Genomic DNA, 21813 nt, shown 5'->3' on the forward strand with positions numbered 1-21813 from the left:
TTTGTCTCTCACATCTCTCTTTTGTTCTCCCCCACCCTAAAGTAATAAGCAAGTTTGGGGGCTCATGGAAAGCTTGCATCCTCAACAACACTCCAGAGGGAGGGGGAGGGGGAAAGCCTTTGCTGCCTGCCTGGCTGCCCGTCCTGCATTGGTGACAGTCATTTCCATGGCTGGTCCCTTTCCAGGGGCCCTGCTTCCCTATCGTTCCTCACCCTTTGGATGTTGGGGTGGCATGCAAGGGGGTTGCCAGAGGGTGTTGTGTTGTTTACTGCTAAGCTACAGAATAAACCGCCCTGAATTGAGGGCTTAAAAGACATGGCCCAACCCTGGCTGGCGTAGCTCAGTGGGTTGAGCACGGGCTGCAAACCAAAGCATCTCAGGTTCGATTCCCAGTCAGGGCACATGCCTGGGTTGCAGGCCATGGCCCCCAGCAACCACACATTGATGTTTCTCTCTCTCTCTCTTTCTCCCTCCTTTCCCTCTCTAAAAATAAATAAATAAAATCTTAAAAAAAAAAAAAAGACATGGCCCTTTCATGTGTCCTGGGGTCAGGATTCTGGAAGGGCAGAAAGTGGGGAGTAGACCTCCATTCCAGGGGTGCTGGCTGGATCCTGGTCACTCTCTCAGCTGCACTCAGCAGGAGCCCAGCTGGGACAGCAGGACCTTCTGCCCCATGGGTAGCACACTCGGGGGGCTTCTTATAAGGCCGATCAGGGCCTCCAAGAGTGTGACAGGGGAAGGTCACAGTGAGTCCCAGTGTCTGTCTGAACTCAAGGGGCGGAGGCTGCCCGGGGGTGAACAGTGGGAGGCATATTCAGGGGCGTTGCCCAAGAGCCTAGCAGCCCGGGGAGGAAGAATGGACAGGGTTATCCCAGGCCTGACGTGACCTCTCTGCCCCAACGCTGGGGCCCTGGCATTTGACCGGTGTGGGATCTAGTCACAGCCTGGTTGCTTCCCAGCTGCCTGACCTCCCTGGGGCAGGAGGCCCCCAGCAGCTTGGCTTTGCTGTCTCTCCAATGTGCTCCAGGCACCTGGGTGGGTGGGTGGGCGGGCAGGCAGGCAGGGACCCTCACTGCTGTGAATGCCTGCCCTGGGCCCTCCCTACTCCTCTCGTGTCCACCCTTGGGGGGCCCTTCCTGCCTGCCACCCTCCCGGGACATCCTGATCAGTTCCATCTCAGGGGCGCTGTCACCTACCCTTGTGTGCTCCCTTGGCTGCCTTGTGCTCTTACTCCCTCTCCATGTCTCTTGTCACCTGCCACCTCAGTAGCAGCCCTTCGAGCCTAGGGTCTGCCGCCAGGGCAGTAGGTAACTCTTGCTGAGGTAAACAAGGTAGGCTGGCACAGGGTGGCTGGACAGATGGCCACTGTGGCGACTGCACCTTCCCAGCTGGGAGGCCCTGGGTAGTGGCCACAGTGGGCACTCTGGGCTCCTGCCAAAGAGGCCGCGTGCAAGAGACCAAGGGGCTGGCTGGCGAGCTGAGTGTCCAAGGCGTGAACACGGGAGGCCTGCAGCTGTGGCTGGGGAGGGGCTTTCTTTAGGAGAGGACCCTCTGTTTTGCAGAGGACCCTGTCCCTTGGTCTCCTTGCCCTTCCTCAGCATCAGCCTCGGGCCCATGGAGAGATAAAGCCACAGGGCTGGTGAGTGGCAGGGTCTATCTGGAAGTCCAGCTGACGCCAAGACCTGTGCTTTCCCACCAGCCAATATCGACCTTATCAAGGTGGTCCTACCTCCTTCCCCGGTGGCGGGGTTGGGGGGGGGGGTGCCACCTTTCTTGTTCTTGATGGAGAGGCTCCCAGAAGCTGCCGAGCCACAGCCAGGGAAGGGGGGCAGTGTGGGTAGACAGAAGTGGCTATGGAGGGCATGAGAAACGGCATTCTTTATTCATAAATAAAAACATAAAATCACCAGAAATAGTTTACATGGCCAAAAGGGGCATCAAAAATAAAATAAAACAAAGCTGTCAAAAGCAAAGCAAATCAAAAAAGAAATGACCGAGAGAAAAATAACTGTGTGTATACTCTTCCAAAAGCTGTTCCGACCAAAGGCAGCCTTGGCGGGGGGAGTCTGGCTCTGCCTGCAGATGCAGCGCGTACCCAGCACGCTGCAGGGGCGGGGAGTGTCCGCCTGCACGGGGTGAATGTTCTGGCTTCAGGGAACTTGAGGCCCATGGGGAGTGCCCTCTTCTGAAGCTGCTGCTCCAACAGGCCAGCCTGGCAGACTCCTGGGCAGCCCTGGATGGGCCAGGACAAGGGCAGGGGCTCAGCAGTTGCTTCTCAGAGAGAGATGGCCCCCAGTCCCCATAGAGCCCAGCGCCAACAGTGGGCACACTGCGCCCAGCAGGAGTCCCTGAACGACACTGGTGAGCACAGGAGACTCCTGTGGTGGGCGCCTGTGAGAGTCTGGTCATCCCCAGTCCCAGAGGCAGAGCCTCCTTGGAGAGGTGGTGCTGGACACTGCTCTTTCTTTGCAGATGGCCGGAGCATCTTCAGGCCAGGCCCTCTTTGGGGAGTGCAGCAGTCGGGTCTGACTGAGCGAGCACGGAGGCCAGTGGTGCTCAGAGTGCAGGGCAGTGAGCTCACGCTTCCTGGCCAGAATGCCTGCTCGCAGGCTCGTGCCGTCCGACCTCCCCAGCCCTGCTCAGCCTCTGCCGGTCAGGGCCTCCTTCTGGAGAGGCTGGGTCTGGCATGGTCCAGGAGGATAAGGATGTTTTTCTACAGGGAAGGGAAGAAGAACCACCTGGTGCTGAGGTTGCTATGTTACAGGACACTGATGCACTCTGTTGCCACTGCTGGTGGCAGCCCAGGGGCGGCATCCGCGGCTGGCTGAGGGCAGGCATGTGGGGTGCAGGGCACAGTCACACCATAGGCAACACCCACCTCTTCTCTGGTGAGGGACTGCTCTTCGAGAGGGGTGTGGGGGTGTCTCCAGCCTGGGGCAGTCTCACCGGGAGGAAGGACTTGAACAAGACACGCGCAGGCTGGTGGACATGGAGGGACGGAGGGCTGTGGCACAGGGAACAGGACGTCTGTGACTCAGGGTTCTGCACTCTGCCCGGTGGGGGGCAGTGGCCTCCAGGCAGGGAGGGGGCTCTTGGCCTATGGATTCCAGGTTTAAACCTAGCTTATGACTAAGCTGTGGCTTCAAATTCCAGGAATGCTCCTCTGTCATGTGAAGGCAGCAGGATGGGCACAGCTTAACCCTCGGGACCGGGAGGCAGAGCCAGTCGCAGAGCAGGTGGCCCTGCCCACACCCCGGAGTCAGGGAAGGAACGTGGTGGGTCCTGGAGGGACAGCGGCGGGAAGAGGAACAGCCCCATTCGCACCCAGGGGACCTGTGGCCAGATGTCAGGGGTCAGGGACGCAGATGGGATCGGTGTGGACCAGCCGGGTGCCCTGCTACTCTCATGCCCCTTGCCTGGGTGAGCCCTCCCAGCAGGCAGGCAGGCAGGAGGCACCAGAACTGGCAAGGGCTGGCCGTCCTGAGAACAGCAGCTGCGGTAGAGTCAAAAATAGAACGGGGAGCAGCCTGGCTGCCTGCTAGAGCTGGCTTGCTTCTGGGAAGTCAAGAAGGGAAAAAGAAGAAAAAAATTTTCCTGAAACAAGCAACTGAGCAACTCTACCTTTTCTGCCCTCCCCAGCCCTGCACACCTTCAGGAAAGAATGCCCAGCCTCCCCAGGTGCTGGCCCGCTCCCAGTAGCTGCGGCCTCTGGCTTCTTCAGCCGGGGCTCCTGTGGGGCTTGGGATGGAGGGAGGCCAGTGGGTGGCCCTGGGGACATTCATAAGGCAGTTCCTGCACCTCTGACTCTCCCCTCCTGGGCTCCGGCCACTGGCACTCTGGGACCCCATCTGACCAGGAAGGACTTTTGTCTGAACTTGGCACTGGACATGTGAAGGGGAAAAGGTGGGCTGCTGCCCAGACCACCCGGAATGGTCTCTGTGGATATAGGTTATTTCAGGTCCAGCAAAAGCTTGATTCCTGGGAAGAAAACTAGTTCAAAGTAGCCGCTGGCTAATTTCAGCCAGGTGGGGAAGCCCCGCCTCCCGACCCCAGAGGAACTACCTGGAGGCTCTCCTGGGGACAACTGGAAAGCCACACCCACCCCGTGTCTGGTGTCTCCAATCTTCCCTTCCCAGCACCTGCCCAGATCCTCAGTGTCTATGGCTTTAAGGAGGGTGGTCACCAAGGTCAAAGGCCACCAGTAGCCTAGAGTCTGTCCTCCCTCCCCCATCCCCAGTTAGCAGGACCAGCAGGGTTGGCCAAGACCAGTGAGCTTCTCCCTCGGCCCCTGTGGTCCTTGCTGCTAGACTCTCCCTCCTTCTCATGGCTGCGGGGTTGGGACAGCGCTGATGGTGCTGAGCCTGTTCTCCACACCCTGCTCCATCCCTGCACCTCCTTGGCCAGAGGGAGAGCTCGGGTTATGACCCGCTCAGGTGACAGGGATTCTGGTCACGAATGGCTTCTCTATGTTCCCAAGGCACCCCAAGGCATCCTGGGGAGAAAGACTGTGGGCGGAGAGGTGGTCACTGGCTTTCCCAGCTGCTGCCGCTGTCCCTGGGGGAGGGCAACTCTAAGTACTGAATGCAGGCCAAGGTTAGGGAGGCCTTCCCCAAGTGTCAGGACCGGGACCGTGTGCCACCTCTTGGGAAAGCTAGAGGTCTGGCGGGCTGCACAGGACCACGGGAGGTGGGGAAGGCCCTGCGGCAGTCCCTTGGCTCCCCTCCACTCCCTCCCATTGAGGGTCCCAGGCCTGTGCCCGGGGGGCCCAGTGACTGAGCAGGGAGAGGGCGAGGGGAGCCCCAGACAGGCTCAGCACCCCTGCCCCCCAGTGCCAGGTCCCAGCTCTCCCTCTCCTGGGGCCCCTCAGATCTCGGTGGCAATGATGTCCTCGTAGGGGATGTCAGCCCCTTCAAGGTCAATCTCCACGGGCTCCCCTGCCCCGTCCCTGTGGGCCAGCTGCTGCAGGGCCTTCTCCAGGCACTGGTTCCGCTGGTACATGGCCAGGTAGCTCTGCTGCAGCTGCTTCTGGTACTGGATCACCTTCTCCTTCTCCTCCTTCCAAACCAGCCGCTCGTGCTGGAAGCCTGAGGACATCTGGTCGTGGCCTTGCCGCTCCTCCCTCAGCTCAGCCCGCAGCCGCTCCAGCTCCCGCTGCAGGGCGGGGATGTCCTCTGCGAAGGCCAGCCCTGGCCCGGCCCCCAGCCCGGGCGCCCGGGGCCCACAGTCGCGCTGCAGGGTGGCCTGGGCCCGCAGCTCCAGCAGCTCCTGCTCCAGCAGGTTCACCTTCTCCCGCAGGAGCTCCGACTCATTCTTCTTGCGCTGCAGCTCGTTCTCGCAGACCTCCAGCTCCAGGCCCTTGGTGCGCAGGGCGCTCTCCAGATCCTGCGTCTTCAGCTCCATGCCCTCCAGCTTTCCCCGCGTGTCCTTCAGCTGCGCCTTCAGACTGAGGATCTCGCTGGCCTTGGCGTTGACCTCCATCTGGGACTCCTTCAGCTGCTGCTTCAGGAGGGAGATCTCGCCTGACTTCTGGCACACCTGCCGAGGGCCGGGTGGGAGAGAAGCAGAGTGCCAAAGGTGAGAGGTCACCATCCAGGGCAAGGCACATGCTTGCTGCCTCACAGAATGACACTGTCTTGACACGGAGCTGCCAGTCCCCAAGCATGCTGGTCTGGTGACCCACCCATGAAGGTCATGCCCCTCCTGAGGCTCATTTCATTCTGTAGTCTGGCTCTGCCATCTACACGCCTCCCTCTCCCCCAATTCAGAGTCCAAATCTCAGTCTACACCCAAGCCTGCGGTCACGTGTCAGTCAGTGACCAGCAGTTTAATTTGCCCACTGCTGGCACCCCCATCATCCACACTTAACACCAGTGGTGTTGATCTCTGTGTCTGCCACGCTTCTATCACCACGTTCATGCACATAGACTCTGACCTCACCCCTGCACACACCTGGCTCCCCCTCCCTACTGGGGTGAAGACTGGACCCACGCATGCACCCCGGGATGGGCGCCATGCCCGAGCCAGGGCCTGATTCCTATCGATTAAACGTGGGCTGATGGGTGGTAGATTTCTTCCCGCCTGCCCCTGCCCCCACCACTTCTGTTCCCAGTCTCCATCCAAAGTCAGCTGAGATCTGCAAACAAAAGCAAAGGCACTGAGGTAGATCTGTGTGTTTCTGGGTCTTGGCCCCATTCAGGGGCAGGAGTGGCTCAGGAGAAGACCAAGGCCAGTGTGGTAGTGCGGCCGAGTGCTTCCCGCTGTCCTGGGAAGGCGGTGGGGTTCGGCAGGCCCTGGGCCTCTAACTGGGGGACTCTGGACCGAGACTGGAAGCCTCCTTGATAGTCCTCCCTGTTCCTCTCACAGCAGAAGCCCCCTTGCTGACATGAGCCCCTTGGAAGCACTGACTGGCACTGAATGTGCCTTCCACGGTATCTGTTCCACAGAGGGAGCAGCTCAGAGTCACGGCTGAGGCCTGGGCTGGGCTCGGGACTCTGAACTGGCCCCTTAGGACCTGTGTGACTATTTGCACCGTGATGAACAATCTGAACTCTGGGCCAAGCCGTCAGGATCAAGTCCTGGCTGTGATACTTATTATGGGATGGCCATGGGCAAGTCATTTAACTGCTGTTTGTTACTATAACCCCTCTGTGCCTCGGTCTCCTTAACTGTAAACTGAGGATTCGGAATAGTGCCTACTCCATCGGGTAAGGAGTGTAGATGAGAGAACCTAGGGCCTGGCACTTCAGAACACGCTATTCACTATTGTAAATACATTTTATTCTATGGTATCATAAATGTTTAATTTATTTGACTTAGTGGCTTACTCTATAGCCTGACTGGACAGCCTGGGGATGAGGTTCACAGCAATGCCCAGCTTAGCCCCAAGGGGACAGACAGGGATGGATGCCTAATGCCAGCGCTGGCTGTGTAAGTGTCCCGAGCTGCCCCAAGGTGTCCCGGGCCCTGGCTGACCAACACGGCCAGGGCCCGTCTGCAGAGCCCGCACCGATGGGGAGGAGGAGAGGTGTTGCCCCGTGGTCCGCATCCTTTCTGAGCAGGGAGACCTGGCAAACGATGTGGCTCCCTTTTCACCTGTCCAGTCCCTGCCCGTCTCTGCACAGACAGGAGCCTTTGCCTCCACTCCCGGCCACACTGTCACTCTCATCTCCAGGGTAAGTCCAGAGAGCTCAGTGTAAACAGGTGGCTGTGCTGCCAGGGGGGCGGTGCTGGTCCCACCAGACACAGTGACCCCTCAGTCCCTCTCCAGAGTTGGGGAACCTGGGGGGAACTGCAGAGCTGCTGGGAACACGCTCCCACCTGCACCAGCACCACCTCCGGGGGCCTCCTGAGGAGAACAGCTGCTCCCAGGCAACAGGGGCAGGGGTCAAGCAGTCTCCGGCAAGGCCAGATGCAGAGGCCTCCCTTCCAGGTGTGTCTGAGTGCATGTTTGCCCTCGCATGAGCCTGTTTCCATCCCAGACACCTGACAGGAGCCCCACTAGCGCCTCTAGGGGGAGCTGTCCATTCTGTCACTGAGACCTGCCACAGAGGGGTCACTCTGACCAGTGGGTGGGGGTCCTTTCTTCAATAGTAACACATCCTCTGCTCCCTCGTGGCTCCTGGACTGGCATGAAGCCAGCTGTGGCTGTGCTTCTAGTGAGCCTCCTGAGAGCGGATGAAGTGAACCCGCCCACGGATGCCCAGCTAGCCTTGCTCCTCATGGTTCCAGCCTCTTGGTCAGTGACCTGGCCAATAAATTCAATTCTGGGGCCATGAGGCATTGAGACAGAAAGAGGGCGAGAAGCTCAGACTAAGTGCATCTCCGATATCATTACCAGGGATCCCCCGTTTGGGGGCCCTTGAACGCAGAGTGCTGGGGCAGTTTGTGTCCACACACCACTGGCCAGAACCTGGAGGAGGGGCGGGGCCTGGGCACCAAACATCGACCACCCGAAGCCTCACCTCCCACTGGGTCTCCTCCAGTGCGGGGGCGAAGCTGGTCTTCTCCTTCTCGTAGGACCGCAGCTTGGTCTCCAGCAGGTCCTGCTCCTTCATGAGGCTCTCAAGCTCCTGTCGCAGCTGTCGCTTCTCTTGCTGCAGCTGGAGCACCTGCAGGTGCAGCACCTGCTGGGCCCGCTGGCTCTTCTGCGAGGCTGCCTTCAGCTTGTTGCTGCACTTCTGCTCCGGGCCCTCCAGCTCGTCCTGGCAGCGCCACGGCCGCTCCTCATAGGCCTGGCTGGAGGCCAGCTCCTTCTCCTCAAAGCTGCGCCGCAGCTTCTGCAGCTCGCCCTCCCGCTCCAGCAGCTTCTGCTCGAGCTCCTGGATGGCGCACTCGTCCGTGGAGATGGGCGAGCGCACACACGAAGAGCCCCTGTCCGCTTTGCTTGGGTGGGCCAGCTTGCTGCCCCCATCGGAGAAGGACAGCGCCTTCAGGCTCATCATGTTGCTGTCCTGGAGGAGGAGGCCCTGGGTGATGTTGTGGGCTGAGCCCCCGAAACGGCTGGCGGGCCCCACAGCTGTGACCAGCGGGTCCAGCTGGTAGCTGCTGCTGGTGCTGTGTGTGGGCAGGCTGGACATGGAGTTGCGGCCAGAGTCAGACAGAGCGCCGGAGCACTGGCCGGGCTTCAGCTCCTGCTCCTTGGGCTTGTCCGGAGCGGCGGGGTGCAGCTGGTGGCTGGTGTTCTCGGGGGAGGTGTGCAGGATAGCTCCCGACCGCGGCAGCACGGGCTTGAAAGCTGTGGGCCTCACTGCGCCCTTCTCTGAGGCCTGGGGAGGAAAAGAGCTGCGTGACCTTGGGCCTCCCTCCCACCCAGCCACATGGCACCCTTCTTGGTCATAGCCACAGGCGACCTCCCCTGGTGCTCTGAAGCAGCCGGATGGTGTGCTGAATCTCTTTCAAGGAGAAACCCCTCTGTGCCTGGGGATGTTTTTAACAATCACCCACGAAATGCCGCCTGTCACCAGCTTGTCCCAGCCTCATGAAATGATGAACAGCTCCGCTCTGTCTCTGTGGGGTGCCGCAGGGGCCCTGGGCTGGGTGACATGGTGTCCCCATAGAAGTCAACCCTTTGCTTACCTCCACTGCCCCTTCCAGTAACAACACTGTGGTTTCCTCCAAGGGCTGGGGCAATCACTTGGTATAACCCTTTCCTTAAAATGGTCATTTTCATTGGTAGAGTACTTTGCCATTTATAAATAATCCCTTCAGTGTGAAAAACTTAAGGCTTTTTGCAGACATACAGGGCCACTTCCTAGGGTGTCAAAGCCAGTGTGGGGCAGGGGGCTGAAACAGGAACATGGTTTTTGGCGTCCAGTGGTAGGCCTCCTGAGAGCTTACTCTGGCAGGAGGGCTGGATTTCTGAGTATGCAGGACTCTTTTGCTCTCATTTCTGCTAAAGATGATGGCAAGAAACTCACAGCCATCTTCCAGCCAGACGTCTCCTGGCCGGGCTTGAGCGAGGAGCTGCCACACCACTGAGCTGCAAGTGAGGCGTCTGCTTCAGGAGAAGCTGTCAGCTCTCCAAGCAGGCTCTCCATCTGCTCTCCCAGAGCCCCCTCTCCTTCCCGGGCTCTTGAAAACGCTGCTGTCGGTCCTGCCGCCACAACCCAGTTACATCCGGGGGAGCTCAGAGAGCCTTTCATTTCCCCCTGCTCTCTGCTTAATGGCTCACCGGAGGCTGACCAGTGCTTCTCCTCCTCCGTCCAACCTTCGATCTCTGCAGTGCGGCGGAGCATTTCCACCCTTTACCAAGCCACACGGGCCTGTCGGAGATCTAAACATCCAGGTCCTCCGCCATCCCTCTCTGCCCTGTGCTCCCCACCCATTTTGCTCTCTCCTGCTACCGCAACCCACCCGCCCTCTCCAGAAACCTCCACTTACCATTTCTAGCTGACTGGAGAAGGGTATGAGCTTGGGTGGCGTAGATGGGCCAAAGTCCACCCCAGCTTGGCCCCCCAAGTCTCCACTGGACAGAGCAGTATAATCAGGGTGGTGGGAGCCCCGGGCCTTCTGGCTGACTTTGATGTAGAAGAAGTCTTCACTCTTCCCCATTTTGGAGCTGGACTTGCCACGGCCCGAGTCCTGGGAGAAGCCGAATCTGAGCAGCCCGTCCGAGTACCGGTTGAGTTTCTTGAGGTGGGAGGACTTGCGCAGCTTGTACTGCGAAGCCCGGCAGTGCTTGCTGTGGAAGCCGTGGCCAGAGATGAGGCTGCTGACGCTGCCCATGGTGACAGGGGGCCGGGCACAGGCGGGGCAGCTCGGGAACCCGGTGTGGCTGCGGCAGCGAGGGGCAGTCCTGGCTCCTCGAGGAGACTGTGGTCATAGCAAATGCCTCGCCGAGCCTGGGACAGCGCAGACCTGGAAGGAGACACAGGGCAGCAGTCAGCCGGGGCTGGTCACTGCCGTCCTCAGTGGTGACTTGAAGAGAAGTCATTCTTACAGCAGGGTCTGGGCAGCAGAGAAGCGAGTGCATCTTCACTGCTCAGTCCTGACTCTAGGCTCTCCTCTTCCGGAGGGCACTGTTCTGAGCCCGGAGGACAGGAGGACAGTAGTGACTGAGACACTCACTGTCCCCGTGCTTGTGGGCTCGAGGTGAGTGTGGCGTGGGTGGGCCATAAACAAGTAATGCACACTGTCTCGAGTGGCAGGGGTGCTGTGGGGAAGTAAAGCAGAGTGTGTGGGATGGAATTTGGGAGTGGTTGTTTATACAGAGAGCACAAGGGAGGCCTCTCTGTTGGGGTATCTTTTAAAGAGACACCCCCCAAACAAGAGAGCAATCCACGTGAGAATGTCGGGGAGAAAGAAGCAGCTCAGAAGCAACCCGCATGCAAATCCCGAGTCCCTGCGGGGGAGACCGCCTGGCACACGTGAGACCGGCAAGGAGACCGGTGAGGAGACCAACCCGGCTGCAGAGCAGTGACTGGCAGGGAGGGTGAGAGGAGAAGCCGGGCGCTAGCAGCCCTGGCTGCAGGGTGGGCCTTGGTGGGTGGGGTGGGCCGATTATGTTAGGTGAGTGGTTACCAAGGCTGGGCCAGGATGGTGGCTTTGGAATAAATTTTAGATTTAATTTTAAGGTTCAGTTGATAGGGTTTGCCAGAGGATTGAATGCAGGGAGCAAGAGAAAGAGAGGAGTCCATTGCTTTTATCCAAATAGCCAGAACCATTCACTGGGATGCAGAGACCACAAAAGGAGCGTGCTGGGGATGACGCAGGGGTGGGTGAACAAGGAGTGGGTGACAGTGGCGAGGAGTAGGCAGTGGAGTGGGTGGGCGCCTCGGGGCTGCAGGTTTCTGTGTGGAAGTTGTTTGTGGAGTGGAGCCTGCTGTGAGACTGGAGGAGGCCACAGAGATGCGAGGGCAGCAAGAGGGGAGAGGTCCGAGGCCCGGTGTGCAGCAGCAGAAATGTGAGGAGCGTGAGGGCGAAACTGAGCACCCGTGGCTGACTCAGCAGCCCAGACAGAGGTGGAGAAGCCGTCGTCTCCTAGGATGGGTGTCGGCACTGCTGATGTCAGATGGTGGCTGAGACGGGCCAGTGGATTTGGCCATGGGGAGGTCAGGAGTGGCCTCGGCAAGAGCAGTTTTGGTGGAGTGGCGGCACAAAGGCCTGGTTGGGGAGGGTCCAAGAGAGAAGGAGGAGGGAGATAGCCGCACCCTTGGACTTGGAGAAGTAAGTGATGCACGGTCTGGATTCCTGGGTGTGTCCCTGCCGGCTGTGCCATGGGGGACGAACTCTCTAACGTCTCCAACCTTCAGTCTCGTGAACTAATGCTAGAACACACTTAAGTTTTTAAAAAAGGCAGTTGGAATGTATCTTATGACAAATGTCGAAAACAGTAACAATGACGTGGCCCCTCACTGGACAGAGGAAGACCCTGCGGCGGCGTCAGTGCCGCACGCTTGTCGACTGGGCAAACCTGTGAGCGAAGCACGGCTGGGAGGCCCACATGCATTGTGTGGGAGGCCAGTCAAGAGATAGCCTATCCAATTAAGAAAGACAAAACTACAAGTTTAATAAAATAGGAAGTCAGAAGGAACCCTGCATTCTTTATTCTGCTTTAAATGACGCTGTCGATCCTGAAAGGGCAAAAAAGTCCCGGCAGGTCATGGAGAGCTGTGCGTGCACTCAGACAAGTGGACGGCGGCAGGAGACCGGCCGCTCTGCGTGGGAAGGCTTGGAGTCAGCCGCGCATTGGTATCCTGAAGAATAAAGTGGTTGTGTTATGAATAAATAGGCTCTGTATTTCATAAGTAAAAGCACAACACAACCAAACAGCGTTTTGTGAGTGTAATGTAAGTTCTCCTATGAAAAGATTTGTTAGGTTGATGGTCTCTTAGGATGAAGGCGGCACCGCCACACCTGCCCTGAGGACTGTCGCGAGGAGCGCGCGGTGCCACTGTGAGCTAACGGGCATGTACTGGGCATTCCCTAAACAGTGGGTACTTCCACTGGCATCCATGTTCTGTTATTACCAGTGTTCCCTCCAGCATTCATCACTCCCGTGTTATCGTCAATGTGCCCCCACCCCCACATTTTCCAGAATGTGCTCTTGCTCTTCCAACTGTAACTTCCCTGCATCCCATTCCCTGACAGTGCTACCCAGGAGCATGGAGTTCCTCTGCTCACTTCACAGGTGACAATGAAAAATATGTTTTTCTTCCCCCTGGTCATCCATCTCTTGCTTATCTGAGGACTTCAGGTCCTTTAAGGCAATGAATTATTCTGTGGTCCATACGCAGGAGAGCTAGTTTTGGCCAGAAGCCTCTCCTGCACTCTGCACATTATACCCCTTGGGCAACTGATGACTTGCTCTTTGCCCATCCAGTTGTACATTTGTGGGCATCTGCATGCCCAGTGTTGGGGAGATAAGGCAGATCTGGACTGGAAAATCAACCTCTCCGAGGTTCCTTTGCTTACCAAATAAAGACATAGCTATTTCAGAGGGGCAGTCTGAGGATGAAGTACACTAACAGAGGTCAAGGGCAACGCTCAGCACGTGACAGGCGCTCTACGGACGTGTGATCAGCAGGAGGACATGGCGAGGGTGTTGCCCAGGAGACGCGCAGACCACAGCGGGGTTATCGCTAGCATCAGGCAGCCACTCTCCGTGGGTCCGCCTGTGGTTTCCTGCCCCACCGCGGTCCCCTCTCACCTGCACGGCGAGACAGCCTCCAAACTTGTCTTCCCACACTCTGTGGTCTTCCGGATCTGAAGCGGCGCAACAGTCACGCCCCTGAGGGAAACCCTTCAAGGCTTCCCATTGTTCTTAGAGCAAAGCAGACTCCTTACCAAGTCCTGCAGGCCCCGAGCAGGACCCAGTTTTACCTGCTGCTCCAACCGTATCTCGCCCTGCTCTTTCCTTGCCTGTAGCTACAGTCACAGCCACTCGGCTTTCCTGCTGGTTGAACGCATCGAGACTTTTCCCACCAAGGGGCTCTCGCGCCTGCTGCCGCCTCCGCTGACAAGCCTCTTCCCTCAGCTCTTCACACAGCACGCTCTCTCTCACATGTCGCCTCTGCAAGGCAGCTTTCTCTGGTCACTCTGGGAGAAGTGCCGCTCCCCCACTACTCTCCATCATCCCAACCTGTTTATTTTTTTCATAACACTTGCTTTAACCTGTAATAATCTTATGTTTACATTTGCGTTGTGAATGTCTCCACTGAAATGCAAGGTCCATGAGAGCGAAGACTTTGCATCTATAGCTCCTAGAACAAAAACGAGAATGAGGCAGAGACTCAGGGCAGTTAGGTGACCTGTCCCTTGTGTTCCACTGACTGATGCCCGTGGTGGAACGAGACCCAGGTTCCATGAATCCACGTGTCAGCACACCGCTAAGGACTATAGGGGAGGCTCAGAGACTTGAGGGGTCAGTCCTGGGTGGCGAAGGGAGTCTCCTAGGTGGGGAGGGAGAGAGCCTGGAGGAGCAGTCAAGGTCCTCACCTCTGGCATGACTTTGTTTCCCTTCTGGGTGGATGACAACAAGGTTTTAAGTGCAGGTGAGTCCCTTTGCTAACCGAGTGGCAGCTGGGTGACTTGTGAAGCGAAAGCACGGTTCTGGGCCCCGGGGGACTGAGAGGAAAAGACCAAGGATGGGAGGGAAGCAAATGAGAGGCGGGGGTGAAGGGTGGTGGCCTCTGGTCCTCTGAGTGCATTCTTAGTCCCTGACCCCCACCCTCCCTCCACTCCCCGGGTCTTGACACAGAGGAGCTTTGAAGTTTGAGATTATCCCCAGAACCACTTGGAGCTAAACTAATTACCTCTCAGTGTCTGGACTTGTTCTGTTTTCAACTTGGAGAGAACATCACAGAAGACGTGGCTGTGGTCCAGCCTAGTTCCCAGCCCCAGTTTTCCCACCCACCCAGCCCTGCAGGATTGCATCTCTGTGCTCAGGAAGGACGGGGGAAGGGGCACATTTTATTCCTGGGAAACAAATCCCTTTGGCCCGAAGTATGTACTCAGGGTGGAAATAAGCCATCACACAGATCTTGGAGATTCAAGCAAGGGAAAGGAAGAGGGGAGGACTGGGGAGGAAAAAGGGAGGGAACCATGGAACCTCACACTGAGTATGTTGGGGTAACCTTGCTCTGCACGACCTCCTACTGATTTCAAAGAAGGAATCCATCAACAATTAGACTTCAGGTCCTAAGAGAAGAGAGGAAAAGAGAACAGCTGGTGGAAAAGGAATCTCCTGTCCCTAGCTGTACTTCTCAGACTCTGGCCCCGGAGACCTCAGGGGACCTCCCCCAGACCCAGTGCCAGCCCCTCGCACCCCACCCCCTGCAAAGGACTGTGGCGGCTGTGCCAGGGTAGGCAATGACCCGGATCCTGGGGCACCCTCAGCTTTGAGCTGCTTCTGCCCCACCACAGCCACCTTGCCCCACTCCACTCTGCACTCTCCTTCCCAAGGAAATGAGGGCTGACGCCAGCGGGACACGTGCCTCTGATCCTCCCTTTCTGGAATGTGGAGGTCGAGGCACAGAGGTGAAGAGGGGCCTGTCTAGACTCAGAAAGGTGAGAAATAGCGCTACACACCCTCCCAACCCAAACCGCAGGGAAGAGCAGCTCTGGCCCTGCCCAAATCAGTCCGAACATCTGGCCAGGGAGGGTGAGGGTCCGTATCTTTCCCCACTCTTCCCCAGGCCTGGTGAGGTCACCACAAGATCAGGATGCTCAGCCTCCAGCCACCTCACTCCTCAGTTCCCCATATTTCCCTTCCTGCTCCCAGTGTTCTCTCCCTCCTTCCCCCTCCCCATCTCTCCTTCTCCCCACACCCTCCCAGGGAGCGGTCCTGGTGGGAGGGTCAACCACAGCCACACGGCAGGCATCTCTGCTCTGCCTGGCCCCCTCTTACCGAGGAGGTGGCTTTGTCCAAGGCACACCCACAGGGACCCACTGAGCTCAGGGAGGCCGTGCCAGCTCCCTTGTGCAGCCTCCTCTAGCACCCAGGGCGAGCTGTGCCACCCACTCCCAGGCCCACCCAGCAGGGTGTGTCCCAGTGGCTGCTATGCAATGACATCTGCAGGCTGAGCCTAGATGATGGGGCTGTGGGCGGGGGGTTCATTACATCCTTTATTCAGTAAGTATTTATTCAGCATCTGCCGAGGACCAAGTATGCACAGTGCAGGGGAGGGAGGAAGGGAGGGAGGAGAGCAGTAAGTGCATAGAATAAGAAACAAAAACCAAAGAGATACGAACAGCGTGCGTGTGTGTGAGTGTGTATTTACCACTGCACTGGCAGCGCCCAGGGAAGGTCTCTGAGAAGATGGCATTCCAGGAGAGGTGGCCTGACCACTGTCTTGGATAGAATGGTCCCCTGGGGAGAACAGTAGCGGCGAGGCCTGAGGTGGAGCCGGGGGTTTCAGAGCAGTGGTTCTCAATCAGGTGACTTGGCAGATTTGGAGACAAGACACTGACTGTCAAGACTGGGATCTAGTAGGCGTGACTGGGGTGACTGTGGCCGCTGTGGCAAGGGCAGTCCCTATGACAAAGAATTATCTGACTGAAACTGTCAGCAGTGATAAAGCTGAGAAGGCTGGTTTTCGAGGTACAAAGTTTTACGACCTCAGTTGTGCCACTGACTGAGTGTGACTTTGAGCAAGTGACTTGAGTACTCCGTGCCCCAGTTTCCTCACTTGTGAAGTGGAGACAGCCATGCCTGCCCTGCCACAGGACTTCCGTATTATCAACTGATGGTCACTGGTGCCAACTGAACACCAAAAGGAATCCACAACTTGGGGTGTGTGAAGGAAACTTCACTGCACACAGCTGTGGGCAGCTTAACAGTGATACAGCACTGCTGTGTAAAACACGGCCGCTGTGGAACAGCTCAAGGGAACTATGTAGTGCGCCCTGGCCCCAGGGCCCTCCTTGGCTACGCAGCTCTGTGCCACTGGAACCGCTACACGTGCTTCTGTGTTTCAGCAGGTGTCAGACAACCTCACCCTTCAACTTTGGAAATGGGCTCTGGAGTCACAGGGGAGATGGCTTATATAGACAGAAGCCTCACTCCTGGTCCCTCATTGGTCAGCACAGAGCTGCTCTGATTGGTCAGAGCTGTGCAGCTCCGACTGGATGGGAAAACCTCAGTCCTATTGGCTGAAATTGGATTCTAGGAACTCCTTTATAAGGGCTGGCTCAGCGGGCAGACACACAGTGCAGGTGGACAGGTTAGTTGTTCAGAGGTAGGTGATGTAACGCAGAGGCTTCTCCTGAAGTGCAGTTTGCTGAGAGGCCCTGTGCAGAAATGGGTGCTACACACTGTTTTTAAAAATTTGAGCCCAACTAGCCACCAGGAGTCCTTCTTAGTTGGTGTCTTTTTTTTTTTTTTCATAGTTCACAGTATGAACCTGAAAGAAGTGATAGCTTAGCAAGTATTTGGAAAAAATCACCAGTGCTGGTTATCATTATTGTTTCTCATTATTCTCCAGGCAAGTTTGCTGGGATATTCAATTATACGATGGATGGCTTATTCCCTGAATTCCCAGATCAACCTGGCTGGCCACCAGAACTGCCTCGGTGGTCTGAGGACTGCAGCTTCCCCACAACGCGCTGATACCCCAGAGAGACGGTGGGGTGCCAGGTGTAACCCTCCCTTTTCTGCGGAGCCTTGTCCTCCCCTAGGCCATTTCCAACACAACACGAGGGGCTAGGTGCAGTTCAGTTCTTTGAGACCTCCTGAGAAGTGAGTGAGAGCTATTGATTCCTCCTCACAAAAGTGTCTCCCCTCCAAGATTTGGCTGCAACTTCTTAAGGTTACTTGATCCGGAACGCCCCTTGATTGACCCAGGTTAAGAATCTTAATATATCCTGTTGTGGGGGATCAGGCATGAGCTTGGGGCTCTGAGGAGGAATGAATAACTTGGTTTTAGATTATTGTCTTAACTAACGACTCCCGGCTTCCCCTCAGGGACTGGGGAAATGGGGGCAAGCAGAGGGAGTAAAACTAAGGAAATGGTATCACCTCAGTGCAGCTCGTTCCTCCAAAACTCAGCCCCCAGGGCCCCCAGCCCCTTCCCAGGACTGGGGCAGGCTGCAGACCCACTTCAAAGGGGTCATAAAATGAAAGGAGGGAGCAGGAGGTCAGAGGGGCGGCCACCAGGACTCCGGTGGGTGGGCTTCGGGTAGGCACCTTACGAGTGCTCACCCTCGTCCCTGACATGACACTATTAAAGTTTTCTTCTTTTATTTAATTTTAATTGATTAGTAAAATACCAAAATCGTATACAAATAACCTGAGTAGCTCATGCAGAACTGACAACTGTTGAAATGTAATATCTGTTTCAGAAATGAAATACTTAAGTTGAAATCCCCTCCCCATTCTTTCCCTCTCCCCATGGCTCTCTCCCTGGCTGGGGGTGGGGAGGCAGTGTCCCTCCCTATCACGAATTTTCTGGGTACGTCTTTGATATTAAACATTTTAACATACGAGAATACTCTATGTGTTGCTTTGCCTTTCATTTTTTTTTAAATATTTTTTTAGACTAGCTTTTTTTTTTCTTTTAGATTTTATTTATTTATTTATTTTTTAGAGAGGAAAGGGAGGGACATAGAGAGAGAGAGAAACGTCAATGTGCGGTTGCTGGGGGTTATGGCCTGCAACCCAGGAATGTACCCTGGCTGGGAATCGAACCTGGGACACTTTGGTTCCCAGCCTGTGCCCAATCCACTGAGCTATGCCAGCCAGGGCTTGCCTTTCATTTTTTATAAATGGTATCACATCGTGCATATCATTCTGCACACCTGATGGTCTTATTTAGCATTTTGCAAGTGGGGACCCACTCATGTTTCGCTCCTTCGCCTGTTGCACAGTCGTTCTGCCACACTTTGTGGACCGTTCTCTGCTCAGGTGTTTCCATTTTGTTGCTAAAACGTTTTTGTATATGATTACTTCCCCACACGTGCGGGAATTTTTGTAAGATTTATTTTCTTTGAGTCTTGGAAGACACCTTATTGTAAAGCCCCTCCCCCTTACATTGAAACTCAAGAAGAGGTGGCATCTGAGACCCATGTTGGCCAACACATCGAAGGAGGGCAGCAGGAGTGGGACCAGAGCCCCGAATCCCACTCCCCTGTGTTACTCCAGGGCGGGGCGAAGGAGTCATTGTTCTGAAGAAGAGGAGGTGGGAGGGAGGACCCTGGTGACAGAGTGGGGTGAAGGAGTCTTGGCCAGAGACACTGTCCTGCTGCAGGTGACAAAGGACCTTCCTGCTCTGAGGCAGCCTGGACACGGAGGCAGCACTTTCCATGGTCCAAATTCCATAACGCTGAAGCTGTTCAGGGCCTTGGAGACCCTTTACTCCAGCTCTTCCTCTGTGCAGGAGCTGCCCAGAGGCCCCAGGAGGGGAAGGGGCTTGCCCAGTCACATCAGAAGTTCTGGACTTGAAACCAGTATCCTTTCCAGTCTGCCAACAGGATGGGGCTAACTGACTTCCCTTTTCCAGACCAGGGCGAGCAGCTCCCTGCTGATTGTGCAAGGAGGTATGTGGGGAGTGTGCATGTGAGGCTGCCTGACACAGATGGGATCCCATCCTGTGAGTGCGCAGCTCTGTAAGAGATGACCCCCCTGGGGGTCGGTGCCTGAGAAGGCCGAGGAAGAAGCTGCGCCAGGCTCTGCCTGGGCCCAGTGGAGGGGGATGGGGGAGTTGAATTGCCTCCAACTCTGTTCGTGGCTGCTGGGCTGGGACCAGAGCTCTGCCTGCAGCTGTCTCCCTCCCTCCGGGGGCCTCCCAGTCCAGGACAACTTCCAACCTTAGCCTGGGGAGCCACGCCTTTGTTTTCTTGGTTCAGGTCTATCTGTGGAACCCAGAGAACACACACTTGCCATTATTCATTCACATTTAGACCATGTGCCAAATGCCGAGTAGGATGCCTAGAAGAAGAGGGGCGGGCCTCTCTCAAAGAACTTGAACCTAGCAGTGAGCCCTCGGCATCCCTTTGTTTCAGAGGAAGAATCCTGCCTCTTCCTGGCCTGGCTTGGGTCTCCCCACCTCCGAGTCCCTCCACCGAATGCAGTTGCTGTGGTGCGCAGCTCCCTTGGCACTCGGGGCGCTAGGCTTGGGGACAGCTCTTGCATTAGGGGTGAAGGGCTATCCCTTCCCCATCTTTCAACCTCCTCGGAGGCGGCAATGAGACCAGAGCTTCACTGTGTCCCACATGGAGCTGAGTGTAGTGCTAGGGACACAGGAGGCTCTCAGTATGTTTTTTAATAAAACCAGTTCCCTGGGAACCCTGGCTGAGTTTGCAGAGGGCAGCTGGGGCCCAGGGAGATGTGATTATAGTGGGTCCCATACGTGCAGATCGGAGGTGAGGTCTGCAGAACCTGGTTCCAACCCAGACTTCCAGAGCTTAGACTTTATTTGACTCAGTGGCCACCTGAGGAGAAGGAAATTTACCTTCATTTATGTCCTTTGCATCCCAGTCCTGACCAAAGGTATTGGTCAAGACAAAAAAACCCCAAAACCCCAAAACAAAACAAAACAAAAAAACCCAAAATCAAAACAAAAAACCAAAAATACAAAGCAAAAAAAGGTGGCGTCTCTGTTTTCAAGGGGATGGCGGAGGGACTGGACAGGTGCCCCCCAAATACAAAGCATTTTAAAAAGCAGCACCACTTGAACTGAGGACTCCAGCTAGTTCCCTCTGCCTCCAGCACACGAGTGGTTTTTAATGTTTCCTTTCAGACAGAGTAAGGTAAAGGTTCTCACTCTATTGTCTGCCAATTATGGACTGAATGCCTCTGCTCCTCTACAATTCATGTGTTGAAGCCCCATACCCAATGGGTGGCATCAGGAGGCGAGGCCTAGGCGGGATGAAGGTGAGATGCGCATGGGTGGGGTCCTCATGGTGGGATTAGTGCCCTTAGGAGACCCGAGAGCCCCTGCTCGCTCAGTCTCTCTCTCCTCCTCTCTCTCCCTCTGCCTCTCCTCCCGCCATGTGGGGACACAGTGAGACGGTGCTACCTACAAACCAGGGAGGGGGGTCTCACCAGGGACAGAACCCACCAGGGCCTTGATTCTGGGCTTCCAGTCTGCACAGCAGTGCGAAGTAAACGTGTGGTGTTTTGTTAGTGCAGCCCTGCTGAGACGCTGCCTCCGCCCCCCACTAGACGCCCTGGCAGAAGGTGCTGCCCAGGTCACCCTGTTTCTGCCATTGCCCCAATAATCTTCCTCCTGCTTCTCTGTCCACATGGTGCTGATCACCCCAAAGTGCCCAGACCTGCTGTTGTTTGGGGACAGTCCTGTGGTGGAACAACGCTCAGCAGAGGTCAGGGGAACTCAGCTCTGCTTCTGGTTCTCCCTGCTCCAACTCTGGGACGTGCAGCAAGAGGTTCAGTTTCTGGCCCTGCCCTGGTGACTTGTTGGCCCCTCCGGCAGGCCCCCTGAGGGCAGGGCCTGTGCCCAGAGAGCTATGGGTCCACGGGAGGGAGCCATCGGGACCCATTCATGGGCCCCTACGTGATGCATGTGCTACCTGCTTGATGGTATTAAGCCTTTGACAAAGGTTCACAGATTGGCGGGTCTGTTTCTCACCTGCCATAAAGTTTAACCTTCCTGCCTCTCTACTTCCTTACGTGTCAGATAAGCATACCTGATGCCGACCTCAGACAGGAGGTGGTCACATGATTAGATGAAGTATATATAAATGAAAATGCTTGACCACAGTAATAACGGTATACGTTGGTTACATTCACACCAAAGTGCTTGTGAAATTGTAAGCAGTGCAGAAAGACGCTAGAACTAGATCCCATGTCTTAAAATTAAAGGAACAGGTCTTTAAGAAAGGATTACCACCCCCTCCCACCCTCTTCATCGTTAGCATCTCTCTGTGCAGAGCAGGGCTGGACCAGACCTGCCTCTCTGCCTGCAGGAGGGTGGAGGTGGGGCCCGCAGAGTGTAAGACCAGTCCAGTGGCATCTGCCTGCTTGGGCTCGGGTGGGGGCCCTGGATGGGGCTCAGTGGGGCATGGTGCCCAGGGTTACTGGACTCCCCTTTGGAGATGACTCTCCTCCTGACCCTCTGCCCCCTGCCCCAGTACACTGCCTGACTCAGCTTTCCTTATCTGGAATTCCGGTGCTTTTATTACCATCCTTGACCTCTCTGCCATTTGCTACTCTGGATGAGGACGGGATCTGGGGCCAGGGCTGGGGTAGGGGTGAGCCTGGGAGCTGGTTAATCATCTCAGCCCAGTCTGCAACCCTCCCAAAGCTTGCTTTGCTGATGCCTGGAGGGCTCCAAGTGCAAAGCTCAATACGCATTTTCTGAGTGAATGGATGAATGAAAAAGAAGTAAAGATGGAGGAAGAAGGAGGTAGGGGAGCGTG

At 56.4% G+C, this 21813-nt stretch overlaps 1 protein-coding gene across 1 annotated transcript in view; it reads right to left on the minus strand.

The window, feature by feature from the left end:
* Positions 1–1860: 1860 nt before the first annotated feature.
* LZTS1 (leucine zipper tumor suppressor 1) overlaps positions 1861–21813 on the minus strand; it is a 51897-nt gene continuing 31944 nt past the window's right edge. The window contains exons 2-4 of the mRNA XM_028520200.2: positions 9880–10356; positions 7962–8765; positions 1861–5535 (exon numbers count right to left, since the gene is read on the minus strand). Coding sequence (XP_028376001.1) covers positions 4864–5535; positions 7962–8765; positions 9880–10224 — 1821 coding nt within the window. The 5' untranslated portion in view covers positions 10225–10356 and the 3' untranslated portion in view covers positions 1861–4863. The remainder of the gene's footprint in view (positions 5536–7961; positions 8766–9879; positions 10357–21813) is intronic.

The sequence above is a fragment of the Phyllostomus discolor genome, chromosome 8 (genome assembly GCF_004126475.2).
Source record: "Phyllostomus discolor isolate MPI-MPIP mPhyDis1 chromosome 8, mPhyDis1.pri.v3, whole genome shotgun sequence".
Taxonomy (NCBI): Eukaryota; Metazoa; Chordata; class Mammalia; order Chiroptera; family Phyllostomidae; genus Phyllostomus; species Phyllostomus discolor.